The sequence below is a fragment of the Taudactylus pleione genome, unplaced genomic scaffold (genome assembly GCF_031769625.1).
Source record: "Taudactylus pleione unplaced genomic scaffold, aTauple2 ptg000062l, whole genome shotgun sequence".
Taxonomy (NCBI): domain Eukaryota; kingdom Metazoa; phylum Chordata; class Amphibia; order Anura; family Myobatrachidae; genus Taudactylus; species Taudactylus pleione.
This window is the reverse complement of record NW_028284464.1, coordinates 5736947-5750686: the sequence shown is the minus strand read 5'-3', so window position 1 is coordinate 5750686 and position 13740 is coordinate 5736947. Positions and strand designations below refer to the sequence as shown.

Genomic DNA, 13740 nt, shown 5'->3' with positions numbered 1-13740 from the left:
CATATACTAAGGGACCTATTTATCAAGCTGATGTGTTATACAAGCTGATTTATCTAACTGATGCTATTGCCAGACAAAGGGTCATTTAAAATAATGCATATTTATTAAAGCCCTATTATAGTTAATGGAGAATATATCACCATCCCCCAAAGATCACTATGAAGATGGCAATACTACCCACTTTATCAATCTTGCCCCAGCAGCTAACACCATCCTCAGATGATGTTACCTCTAATACCCTCAGGCAAAGAGTCTGCAAAAATCAGCTGTACCATCGGCCCCCGATGCACAGTAGTTTGTGACAGGGCTAACTAGAAACATTTTGGAGGTGTTTCATCGCCCAGGTCCTGGCTTTCCTGGATGGCCCAAGTGCCAGTGATGGAGGTGGAGGAGGAGGAATTCTCCCACTGTGAATTTCAGTGTTCAAAATAAATATTTTCCAGAGTGCCCATGGCCACGCCTCCTATATCACTTTTGCCTGCAATATGTCTAAGCGACCTTAATAATGCAAATAGGGTGCTGTATCCCAGCTAGTGCCTATAAGCTATCACCACATGTCCTCTTTCCAAATACGGTTGATAGGAAAGTGCAAAGCACATTTCACTAGTCCTTGCAGTGAAAGCACTTATTTGGCAGGTAGAAATATAAAACTATGTGTACTGTATGTCTTATTTAATTCTCAGTAACAAAATAATATAAGCTCACTTTAGGAAACCTATAAATTGAGGTATTTTTTATATTGCAAGCACAGCTTGAGAAGCCAGTCATAGACTTCTAGCCTTGGCACTCGGGAGTCAGTTGATGGTTTTGGCACACATTGATAAGTGTAGTAGTAGACACGGGTTCACAGGAAATCCAGACAGTCTGTTTTTCCTAGGACAATGAGCCAAACTTTTGAACAACTTGAAGCTGCAGTTAGAAGGATCACTTCATCAATTGCATTTTTAGGATAGATTTTAATGGAATGGCAAAAATGTATATTGGGAAATGTGTAAGCAGGATGAACCAATAAAATATGTAGTTATATTGAACGGATTCAAAATCATAGTTCAATATAGGCATAGTAAAGGCAACAGGTGAGCTCCCAACTGCACTTACTGTACATTTCTGTAACCTATATCTGTCCCAATGGTTGCTGATACAATACCAGGAAATGGGTCTGGTACAAAATAGTGACATTCAGAATGTCGACACTAGAATGTTGACATGGTCTGAATATCAACATTGAGGGGGAGATGTATTAAGCCTTGGAGAGAGGTAAAGTGGAGAAGTTGCACAATCAGCTTCTAACATTTATTTAGCACAGTCTATGAAATGACAGTTATAAGATGATTGGTAGCTTTGAACAACCCCTTAAAAAGTGGGAGGCACATATAGAAACCGTTGTAATTCCTACACCGTTCACCTGATTTGGATGTAATTACCCTCAAATTAAATCTGAAAGTCTGCAGTTAAAGCACATCTTGTTTGTTTCATTTCAAATCCATTGTGGTGGTGAATAGAGGCCAAAATATGAAAATTCTGTCAATGTCACAATATTTATGCACCTGACTTTATGGTTTGCTGTCTGTTAGTAAACAGGAGGCTTCAGTATATTACAAAGTTTTAATACATAAATCACACATGAAATACTAAATATACAACAAACAACAATAAAGTCTAAATAAAACCACAAATAACTTGTTTTCAATTGAGATGTCTCTGTGAGACTTTGTAACAATGTGTTAATGTTACACAAGTTACTAAATAAAACAAGGCCCCAATCTTTAAAAATGAATAACTTGTCACTATTTGGCAGCAAATAAGCTCAATGAATATCCCATTCCTCATGTAATTAATAGCCACACCAATGCTCCATTAACTGATGTATTATCTTCACTACTGGCGTCCCAGTGTGAGAAAATATCCGAATTCAAAGTTAGTTACCGGCACAGTCAAAATGGTAATATAATAATAAAACCTAAGTGCAGTGTGTCCGTGCTTGAGCCTGTCCTGGCTCTGATGCTCTCAAATGGTGTAGAGCTGCAGTTGAAGTATTGAAGTATGCAGGCTGCCATGGAGCAGAGTAGCGGAGGGCTGTGAGTAAGATGCGGTCCGTCAATTGAGGACTCGCTCGATGGTGATACAAGCTGCAATGCTGGTGGTAAAGGGACCTTGATGACGTCAACGCGTTTTGTCCCGTATATCACCGGGACTTTCTCCTCAACTGCAGCTCTACACCATTTGAGAGCATCAGAGCCAGGACGGGCTCGAGCACGGACACACTTCACTTAGGTTTAGCCAGTAACTAACTTTGAATGCGGATATTTTCTCACACTGGGACGCCAGTAGTAAAGATAATACATCAGTTAATGGAGCATTGGTGTGGCTATTAATTACATGAGGAATGGGATATTCATTGAGCTTATTTGCTGCCAAATAGTGACAAGTTATTCATTTTTAAAGATTGGGACCTTGCTTGATTTAGTAACTTGTGTAGCATTAACACATTGTTACAAAGTCTCACAGAAAGAGACATCTCAATTGAGAACAAGTTATTTGTGGTTTTATTTAGACTTTATTGTTGTTCGTTGTATGTTTAGTGTTTCATGTATGATTTATGTATTAAAACTTTGTAATATACTGAAGGCTCCTGTTTACTAACTAGACAGCAAACCATATATATTTATATCACATTCAATACACACAGTGTTTAGCGCAGTATACCCCTTTTTTTGTTTCAACATGGACGTTATGTCAATATGTGACATGTCGACATGTGCAGTGTCGACATGGTCAGAATGTCATTGTCAATATTGTGCATGTCAGCATGTCAACAAAGTGTTTTACAGTATTTAAGTCCTAACTCTCTACCCTAACCGCAGTACAACCCTAACCATAACGCTAACCCTAGCACTGACATGTACTGGCAGGATTGTGACTGTGAACATTCACAATGTCAACATAATGACCATGTAGAGTTTGTGAATGTCAACATTTTCATTGTTGACATTTTGAGAAATGTCGACATTCTGAATTTCAACATAATTACTGCATACCCCAGGAAATGGCTGGTGGCACAATATGGGGAACTAACTCTTGAAATAGTGTAATGAAGTTACTGTTAGTATAATGGGGGTAACCTACTTGTCAATGTGTTGGATGTAGCTAAAGTACTGTACAATGTGAGGATGCTGCTGGCACAATATTACATTGGTAGGTGGATATGATTCTTATATGTTTTACATTAAAATCTCAAGTCTGACCCAGGATTTGAAACATGGATCCAGCCCAGGAGAGATCCGTGACAGACCCTGTTGACATTGCAACTCCGACCCGGGTTATTCCCATGTCAGGCCGTTTACACTGTACACAGGTGGAGTGTTACATTTCCTGCAGGCGGTGAGCGGGCTGTTCCTATGCTGCAAATGGGACCTCTTAACCAGAATCCTTCCCGGGTCCAACCCTGCTCGCAACCTGGGTTGGATTGTCGGGTCAGGGACCTGGGCTATTTTTTGTGGACCCCTTTCACTGAGCTGCAACCCGGGTAAACACCGCAATAACCCAGGTTATTTGGCCAGTGAAAAAGGGGTATCAAGGAGTACTTTCTTTTTTCAATTTTATGAGTCATATATATGGTTACACATTTAAATTATACAACAGTTTTGATCACATAAAATTGTGCCTCAATTATTTAATTAGCTTTTAACTAGTCTATTACAGTTGATGAAACATTTTACGAAAACGTTTGATGTAATTACATGTGGTAAATCTGCTTTTTTTGTTTTTATATTTTAAAACGGTTGGTTTCATTATGAAGTACACCTTTGTGTGATCAATTAATAGGCACATGGGCTCTGGATAAGTAAATCTAACCCTGTATAAAACATTTTCAACAACAAAAAATAAAGGCTATAGAGTAATGTTTTTCATTGCAAGCTCCATATGAATTATTTATCTGCAAACAGCACTTCGCTCCAATTTATTGAAGAGTTAACATATTTACCATGAAATATTTAGTGTGATTTCATGATAAACACATCAATATGCCACTAGAAAGTATAGCTCAGATTGTGACATTCATAGCTAAAAAAAAATAATTACTTTCCCTTTTTTATTCCCTAATAGTTAAGCTAGCTATTAAAAGACAGTTTAATTCTTGTATTGTCACTCTTGCCATTTTTGTCTAATTATAATATTTAAATTGTTCTGAATTATACCCCATTTTGCTTGTGTGCAAGTGAGATTTAAGATGTTGACACACAGACTTATTCTTCCAAGCAAAATATGACTGCATAGGCGCATGCAGAAGCCAAGAGCCCGTTTTACAGACATGTCTGATAATGTTCCTCTCTAAACCTACTAACAGTTGAGGAGTGGTCTGTGTGTGAGTCACCTGATACATAAGTGAAATAAAGACACAGAGACAAAAATTTTCATTGAAATAGGTCAGCTATTTTTTGAAAGTTGAAGCAAACTGGTGGCAGGAAGGACGTCCAGAATCAGTGCAACCCAGCAATGCGAAAACTCACAACACAACATATAAGTTGTGTGCCACAGACCGCCCCAGGGTATACAATGCACCTCTACCAAAAACAAAACACTCATTAGTGATGTGTTGATGCCCCCTGTCAGTTGGAACAGACTCCAGTTTAAAGTGAATGAACACTGCACCTTGGCTGAAGATCTACGGTTGTTTCCCTACAAAGCAAGGCTCTGATTACAGAACAGACGCACCACCACCATACAAAAACGTAAAAATACGTGACCTAAACAACTAAAATATTCATTAAAATCAAACAAAGGCCATACTACTAACAAAATTATAAATTGCGGAGTTAAGCTGGTATTCTACCACTATACAGAAATAAAAAACATAATCCCAATACCATCTAAAGAATATGCAGGCCACACAATGTTACATAAAGCCAAAAGTCACAATAAGTCACAATAACACTAGGGTTCTCAAGCATGGCAAGCCTCAATGAACAGATTTTGGTATGCTACTCTTCTAAACATTAAAGGGGAAGGGGGGAGAGTAGGAATCTAAATAATATATTAATAATGGCAAAAATAATGTGGTAAATTTAAAACAGTGTTGGATAAAGATAAAAACATTTGAAACAAAAGCAATGTCTGATGGGCTGGATGAGATAAGGTGGAGGGGAGGGAGGTGCTGGAGTGAAGTAAAATACACGCAGCTTAACAAGAGGTGACATTGGGCGTCTTTCATGGACTTTTGCCTCTTTCTGAGACCTGATTTTTGGCGGGAAAAATATGAACTTGGTGGGAAAATCTGAACCAAACCAAGCCTGCACAACTCTAATTCTAATTTGAACTTTGCTTGCGGCTTGTTCCTAAGTTGTGGACCTTCCATCACAAATTGTGCTGTTTCTTATAATGTTTCTTGGGTGGCCACCCACAAGAGGAAGGCTCGTGTTCCCTGATTTATTTCCCAATACCACCAGAAGTTATACTATCAGGAGTCATGGCAACCTGATCCGGAGGTAAGTGAGATCAACTGCACAGCAGGGCTCACCATACATTTAGCCGCAGCAGACTTTTTTCTTATTGGGCTCCAAACCTCAATTGACCCATTAACAGGTATATGCGAAACATCATAAATGTTTATATCCAAACCATGATTCTGGGACATTTACTTTATAAGCTCAACCTATTTTAGGAAACCATAATTTTTTTTTTTGGATGTTTTTTCATTCCAAGAGGTCCAGTGAAAAGAAATCAATTAGGCATTAATCTGCTTGCACTGCATGTAGTACAGAGTGAATTGTTCATAACAAGCATAAAATATAACATGCATCTGAATCTGTTTCACTTGTTTTGTCTGTAGAATATTGGAGGTTGTCCCCTGGGTGTACTCGGGCATGCCATCATACTGATGACTGTAATGTATGCCCAGTTCACGACCATCTAGCAAACATCTTATGTAAAATGTTACAATGTAAAAAATGCAAATTGACGTACTGTAGCAAGTTTTTCTCTTTTTGATAAGCACAAAATGTTCTAAAGTGGGTACTAGGTAAGACTTCTCTTTTATAAGGATTGAAAATTGTTTACTTTGAACCAAATCCAAAGAAAATACAACAAAAGCAGTAAAAACTGTACAAGAAGCGCTAGCAGACAGCGATTCTGCCTAAATCTGCGTGTGATGATAGTAAAAGTGCAGGGCTGGTGTCATTAAATATAACAGTGGTTGTGTGCAAAGAGCTTTTGTCAGATATCTCTTTCACATCCATGTGGATATCTCTTTCCTTGATAAAAATCCCCTGGAGGAACAGCTGAGACAGAAGATGTACCGGCTGTCAGGCTGAAACAGCAAATTATGCAGTTTCTTACCCAGTTTCCCTGCATGCTGCCAGGTTGCCAAATATATTTTGTTTCTGTTTACATTATAAATCCCTCATCCTGCACTTTGTATTGATGCTGTTGACTTGAAACAGGTCATACTGTATTCACAAGTATTAAGAGCTGGGAATCAAGTCACTCTGAGAACTATTAAAGGAAGATAAAATTTCCTCTGTGGTGAGTCAGCACATTGAGGAAGACAGTGCCGCTGGTACATCCAATGACATAAATGGATCTTCACTGTGCTTGGTAAATGTAGATGGTTTGGGCATATGCAAGTGGTCTTGCAAACTAGGTTAAAATTGTAGGCAATATACTATGTATAAGTGTTGTGCATATAAAGTCAATATACTGTATATAAGGAGTCATTTTGACTTAAGAGCAAATACATTTAAAGGGTGCAAATACATTTTAGTTTTGCATCCAAGGAAATTACTGCCTGCATTTGTATGTACAAGGCAGCTTCATCATTGCCCTGCGGGTCAGAGCTTAATACCTCCTAAACATTTCTTAAGCAGGTCTCAAAGAGCATGACCTACCCCCATGCTTTACCCCCAATTTATTAACATGCACATCACAGGCACACCACGGTGAGCAGGACATACTTCCCACGACATGCCCACCCTGCCGACTTGTGGGACAGTTGGGAGGCAGGGAGTTGCCACCCTCTGCAAAAGCAACATGGTTTTGACAAGGTGCAAAATTGCAGTCTATAGCTGCATTTACTCATAAAGTTTCCCAATAAATGCATGATGCGGAAAAAACAAGACTTTGTTCTGAAGAATTAAAATGTATATACAGTCAGGTGCATAAATATTAGGACATTGACAGAATTTTCATATTTTGGCCTCTATTCATCACCACAATGGCTTTGAAATGAAACAAACAAGATGTGCTTTAACTGCAGACTTTCAGATTTAATTTGAGGGTAATTACATCCAAATCAGGTGAACGGTGTAGGAATTACAACGGTTTCTATATGTGCCTCCCACTTTTTAAGGGGCCAAAAGTAATGGGACTATCAACTCAAAAGTTATTTCATGGACAGGTGTAGGTTATTCCCTCGTTATTTCATTATCAATTAAGCAGGTAAAAGGTCTGGAGTTGATTCTAGGTGTGACATTTGCATTTGGAATCAGTTGCTGTCGACTCTCAATATGAGATCCAAAGAGCTGTCACTATCAGTGAAGCAAGCCATCATTAGGCTGAAAAATCAAAACAAACCCATCAGAGAGATAGCAAAAACATTAGGTGTGGCCAAATCAACTGTTTGGAACATTCTTAAAAAGAAAGAACGCACCGGAGAGCTCAGCAACACCAAAAGACCCGGAAGACCACGGAAATCAACTGTGGTGGATGACAGAAGAATTATTTCCCTGGTGAAGAAAAACCCCTTCACAACACTTGGCCAAATCAAGAACACTCTCCAGGAGGTATGTGTATATGTATCAAAGTCAACAATCAAGGGAAGACTTCACAAGAGTGAATATAGAGGGTTCACCACAAGATGTAAACCATTGGTGAGCCTCAAAAACAGGAAGACCAGATTAGAGTTTGCCAAACAACATCTAAAAAAGCCATTACAGTTCTGGAACAACATCCTATGGACAGATGAGACAAAGATCAACTTGTTCCAGAGTGATGGGAAGAGAAGAGTATGGAGAAGGAAAGGAACTGCTCATGATCCAAAACATACCACCTCATCAGTGAAACATGGTGGTGGTAGTGTCATGGCGTGGGCATGTATGGCTGCCAATGGAACTGGTTCCCTTGTATTTATTGATGATGTGACTGCTGACAAAAGCAGCAGAATGAATTCTGAAGTGTTTCGGGCAATATTATATGCTCATATCAGTCAATTGCTTCAGAACTCATTGGACGGCGCTTCACAGTGCAGATGGACAATGACCCGAAGCTTACTGCAAAAGCAACCAAAGAGTTTTTTAAGGCTATAAAGTGGAATGTTATGCAATGGCTAAGTCAATCCCCTGACCTGAATCTGATTGAGCATGCATTTCACTTGATGAAGACAAAACTGAAGGGAAAATGCCCCAAGAACAAGCAGGAACTGAAGACATTTGCAGTAGAGGCCTGGCAGAGCATCACCATCGATGAAACCCAGCGTCTGGTGATGTCTATGCGTTCCAGACTTCAGACTTCAGGCCTGCAAAGGATTTGCAACAAAGTATTAAAAAGTGAAAGTTAGATTTAGGATTGTTTAGTTTGTCCCATTACTTTTGGCCCCTTAAAAAGTGGGAGGCATATATAGAAACCGTTGTAATTCCTACACCGTTCACCTGATTTGGATGTAATTACCCTCAAATTAAATCTGAAAGTCTGCAGTTAAAGCACATCTTGTTTGTTTCATTTCAAAGCCATTGTGATGGAGAACAGAGGACAAAATATGAAAATTCTGTCAATGTCCCAATATTTATGCACCTGACTGTATAAAGCTAGATACAAACAATTGATATTATAATCTGTTATCTATTTTGTGATTAATACAGGCAAAAGGAGACTTCTGAATCACAACAAGTAAGGTGATGATGGTGAAATGCCGCTAACAAGTAATAGCATCACTCTAACCACAGTCTTGTAAACCAATAGCGCTATATAAAGAAATGGACCAAGGGACGATCTAATCAAATACTGGTGTACTACAAAACTATGAAAAACAAAGTTACAGGTGTGAGGAGGTTTTCATCCACTCCCTGACCTTGTCATTTGCTCTGTGTCTAAGGTGGAGATGTATCAAACTAGTTTTAGCCCCCAAATCTAACATAGCCTTGAAATTACGTTAACCATTATAGGCTATAGGGTAGATTTTAATGATTTATTTATGGAGAGGGGTCTGAGGTCTTTTCAGAGCTTATGTCCCTATAAGAGATTTTTTTAAACATACTAACCCTCTATATGTGGCAAACAGAAATGATGCTCATCGGTTGGAAATATCCAATTACACATCGGCCCCTTAATATGTTCTCCTGTGTCACACATTACAACACTGTGAACCAAGATCAAAGGAAATACTTTGTGTTAATGACAGAAGAAGCCGCTGCAGATTTATTTCTTGCCACATAAACAATGGGTTGTGTATATACTGGATGATAGGAAGCTCCATATAACTTCTTCATAGATGAGTCCCAGAGAGATTACACTATTGTGTTCAAGACATATAGAGCATTCTTCATTAAACTGTAACTACAATTACTAGTATCTGTTCCAACTTCCTGCCCTGCTGTACAATCACTGTGCTGGGAACAACGCTTCCACCAAATCACAGGAGTCTTTGCTTTTTGCGTCGCACAGTGCTATGAAATTATGGTTGTGCTCTCTGTATACAGTGACACAGTTATAATGGTTAGTGAATAATGCAATAGAATCTCATTATATGTACTGGACGCTAAGACTACAGCAATATGTGGAAGAGGCATTCATAATCATCACGATTGATGGGAACCCAGCTGGTGCACTACGAGTGATGGGAACCCAGCTGGTGCACTACGAGTGATGGGAACCCAGCTGGTGCACTATGAGTGAGGGAAACTCAGGCTGGTGCACTACAAGTGATGGGAACCCAGCTAGCCCACTACGAGCGATGGGAACACAGCTGGTGCACTACGAGTGATTGGAACCCAACTGGTGCACTGTGAGTGAGGGAAACTCAGGCTGGTGGACTACAAGTGATGGGATCCCAGCTAGTGCACTACGAGTGATGGGAACCCAGCTGGTGCAGTACAAGTGATGGGAACCCAGCTAGTGCACTATGAGTGATGGGAACCCATATTGCACCTCTAAACATTGCACTGGCTCACTTTTTGTGGAAGCATTTCCTGAAAGCACAGAGTAGATCAGCAACATGAAATGCTCTGGCTGGACAATGCAAAACCACAAGTGCAAGACAATTTTTGTTGCTGTGCATTTGAGTTTTGCGCCACAGTCAGCAATAATTTGCTAAGAACACTGGTTGGTTTTAATGGTAGAATAAAATTTTAATTTGGTTATTGTTAAGTATACTGTTTTAAGTTTGTATGCTGGGGAATTAACTGACATAGCCACACCTGCTAATCTGCATACCCCACTCCCCAATCATATTTTGTACACACCTCACACACATCAGCTGATAATTGACACTTGAGCTAACATATTGGAGTAATGTGTCCAGTACTGATATGTACATATGAAAATAGTACAAAATACAGAATATAGCATACCTTGTGTAGTAAGAGTCCACTCCTAAGGTCTCACGGACATTTGCAATGTATTGCTCCAGTACTGAACTATTTGACCCTTGAAAATTCATACTTCCAGATTCAGAGAAATCACTGGCATTCTCCAAAGATGTATCTCCCAAATAGTATTCATGAAACTTTAAAATTCCTGCAAATTAAAAAAAAAAATGCAAGAATTACAAAATGCGTCAGAGAATGATATTCAACATATATAAAAGCTTAATTGTTGTATAAGTTGGTGTCCATCATCCATAGATAAGATAAAAAAATATATATAATATAATATTTATAGTTTTTTTTAAATAGTGACAACTATATATATATATATATATATATATATATATTTAGATAGAGCAGAGCCTGGTCCAGAATTTATATAGTCAATCATAGCAAAAGGGGCACTAACCAGAGCAGCATCTAGGCGAAAACAGGTTTTCAATGCTTACACAGCAAATCCAGAAGACATTTGACAACTTGTTTTCTGGATTTGCTGTGTAAGCATTAAAAACCTAGTTTTACCTAGATGCTGCTTTGATGAGTGCCCCTTACATGTAACCTTGATAAGAGGGCTGTATATGCCCTGAAACGTTGGAGTAAAAACCTTCTATTTTGCATTTAAGCCCTCCAGTGCCGCCTATTCTTTCTCACTATATATATATATATATATATATATATATATATATATATATATATTTTTTTTTTTATTTTTTTTATTATTATTAATTTTTTTTTTTTTTTTTATTAATATTTATTTTTATTTTTTTTACAAGGACTGGAATAAGGCACTGAAATAAAATGACTGCAGTCTTACCTGAACCAGGAGCAAGTAACCAGCTGTAAAGATAGCCAGCAGCTAATGAGAAGTAGAGAACCAGTCCTCTTTGACTGTTTATAGTCTCTAGAATTTGGTCAATTGTCACAGGCGAATAAGGGTCAGAGTCTTGCTGTCCAGTCTGCCGTTCAACAAGAAGATCAGCAAAAGCCCGTGTTCTTCCTCTTTCCGCAACTGCTAAAGCCTCATCATGATGTCCTAGAATTTATAAATAAATATATCTGTATATGAAGAACAGTGCAGCTGTTTCGTTACAGAATTTATTTTAGGTACAGTCAAATTGTGTACCCGTTTTCAAAAATTATGTCCATGGTTTTGACACAGGTTAAATGCACCAAATTCACAAGTCCAAGTTCCCAAGATTCATACATTATTATTAGGAATCGTACCCATGAAAAAGATGAAAGTGTTTTTTGCTCTTTTGGCCTTAAATCCCCCAGTGCCTCTTTTGAGACGTGTGCTGTATATCTTAACGTATATAAAAAAAATCTTGTGTCTGTCTGGCTCCTAATAGAACATCATCCATTCTGTGTATTCGCGGTGTCTGTTGGGTGTTTATTAAATGTACTATGTTTCATTATCTAGATTTGAGGTGCATCATTGTATCTTAAATGTAAATTTTAATGTTTCCTTTTACTTAATGAGTCTGACTACTCCACTAAGAAAGTAACAATATATCTATCTAAAGGCATGTGCAAGTAGATTCATATAGCTTGTACAACTCCAATTACCTTTTTGAGTGCTATTTGGTTGAGTTCTCTTCCCAGGTTGAGGTACTGTAATAAACAGTTTTTCAAAATAGGTACCTTGTGAGTGCCCTTGTGAGTACAATGCTTCTCTCTCCACAGTGGGAGTGAGAACACTCTGCATATGTAGCATGGACGAGCAATAGGAGCAAGTGTAATCCTCTTTATAAGGATTCTTATAGCGCTGGGACAGCAGTTGCAGGTTGGAATAGTAGAATAACCTTTAGAAAGAGTGGCTGGATCTCACTGTGGGAGAGAATTTGTTCCCTACCTTACCCCTAGAGTAGGCAAGAATGCTCTATACAGACCTAAGGGGTCTATTTACTAAGCAGTGTTAGGAGACAGAGTGAAAAGTGATAAGAAAGTGATAGGTGCAGCCAATCAGCTCCCAACTGTCATCTCACAGGCTGTGTTTGAAAAATGACAGTTGGAAGATGATTGGCTGGCACCTTATCACTTTCTTATCACTCTGTCTCCTAACACTGCTTAGTAAATAGACCCCTTAGGTCTGTATAGAGCATTCTTCCCTACTCTAGGGGTAAGGTAGGGAACGAATTATCTCCCACAGTGAGATCCAGCTACTCTTTCTAAAGGTTATTCTACTATTCCAACCTGAAACTGCTGTCCCAGCGCTATAAGAATCCTTATAAAGAGGATTACACTTGCTCCTATTGCTCGTCCATGCTACATATGCAGAGTGTTCTCACTCCCACTGTGGAGAGAGAAGCATTGTACTCACAAGGGCACTCACAAGGTACCTATTTTGAAAAACTGCTTATTACAGTACCTCAACCTGGGAAGAGAACTCAACCAAATAGCACTCAAAAAGGTAATTGGATCCCTTAATGTTTGATGCAGCCGGGGAATTGTAGGAAAACACAGGACACTAAGCAGTGCAGCTTCATTACATAATAGTCCAGACATGTATGTGGATGGTGTGTGTTTCTGTGACACCCGGATCTACATATGTAGGTGCGTATTATTTTAGTTATTTTATTATTACTATCTGTCTTATGCCAGTGATTTCTATATACAAAGTAGATGGAGAAAATAGCAGTACTCCAGCAGTTTAACAAGAAACATTGCCCACTGCCAACCGTGATTTAGGGACAGGTTAGAACAACAGTTCCTTTCTGTTGCTGTTAACAGTATCTACTGAAGATAAATCCTCATTCGATGATTTAAAGACAGCAATGTGTTATGTGTATGGCAGGTCCACTTTAAGTGTCATGACAACAGCCCTTCTCTGTGACCAAAGATGCAGCTATTCTTACCAAGACTGATGAGCACACGCTGCAGTGCCTGGTATGACGACGTTTGCAGATCAAAGAGCGAGAGCTTATAGTCAGTGCTGAGCTGGGCTTCGTGTCTTATTGTTTCAAATAACGCTGAAGCTCTGTAAAGCTGAAACCAGAGAAAACACTTTGCTCATTAAATATCTGACAACCTGCCTTGTAATGTAAGCTTCCTAAAGGGATTGCTGCTATTTTGGTCATTTCATACCATTGTAATTAAATTGGAATTATGCGAGCCACGCTATAGAAAGAGCAGATGCTGTGGTATATTTATTTACAGTAAGCAGTAT

General features: G+C 38.8%; 1 protein-coding gene across 1 annotated transcript in view; it reads right to left on the bottom strand.

Annotated features, from left to right (window-relative positions):
• Positions 1-13740, bottom strand: part of TTC28 (tetratricopeptide repeat domain 28) — a 498533-nt gene that overhangs the window by 156057 nt on the left and 328736 nt on the right. The window contains exons 9-11 of the mRNA XM_088465579.1: positions 13430-13559; positions 11389-11607; positions 10560-10725 (exon numbers count right to left, since the gene is read on the bottom strand). Of these exons, the coding sequence (XP_088321705.1) occupies positions 10560-10725; positions 11389-11607; positions 13430-13559 (515 nt within the window). The remainder of the gene's footprint in view (positions 1-10559; positions 10726-11388; positions 11608-13429; positions 13560-13740) is intronic.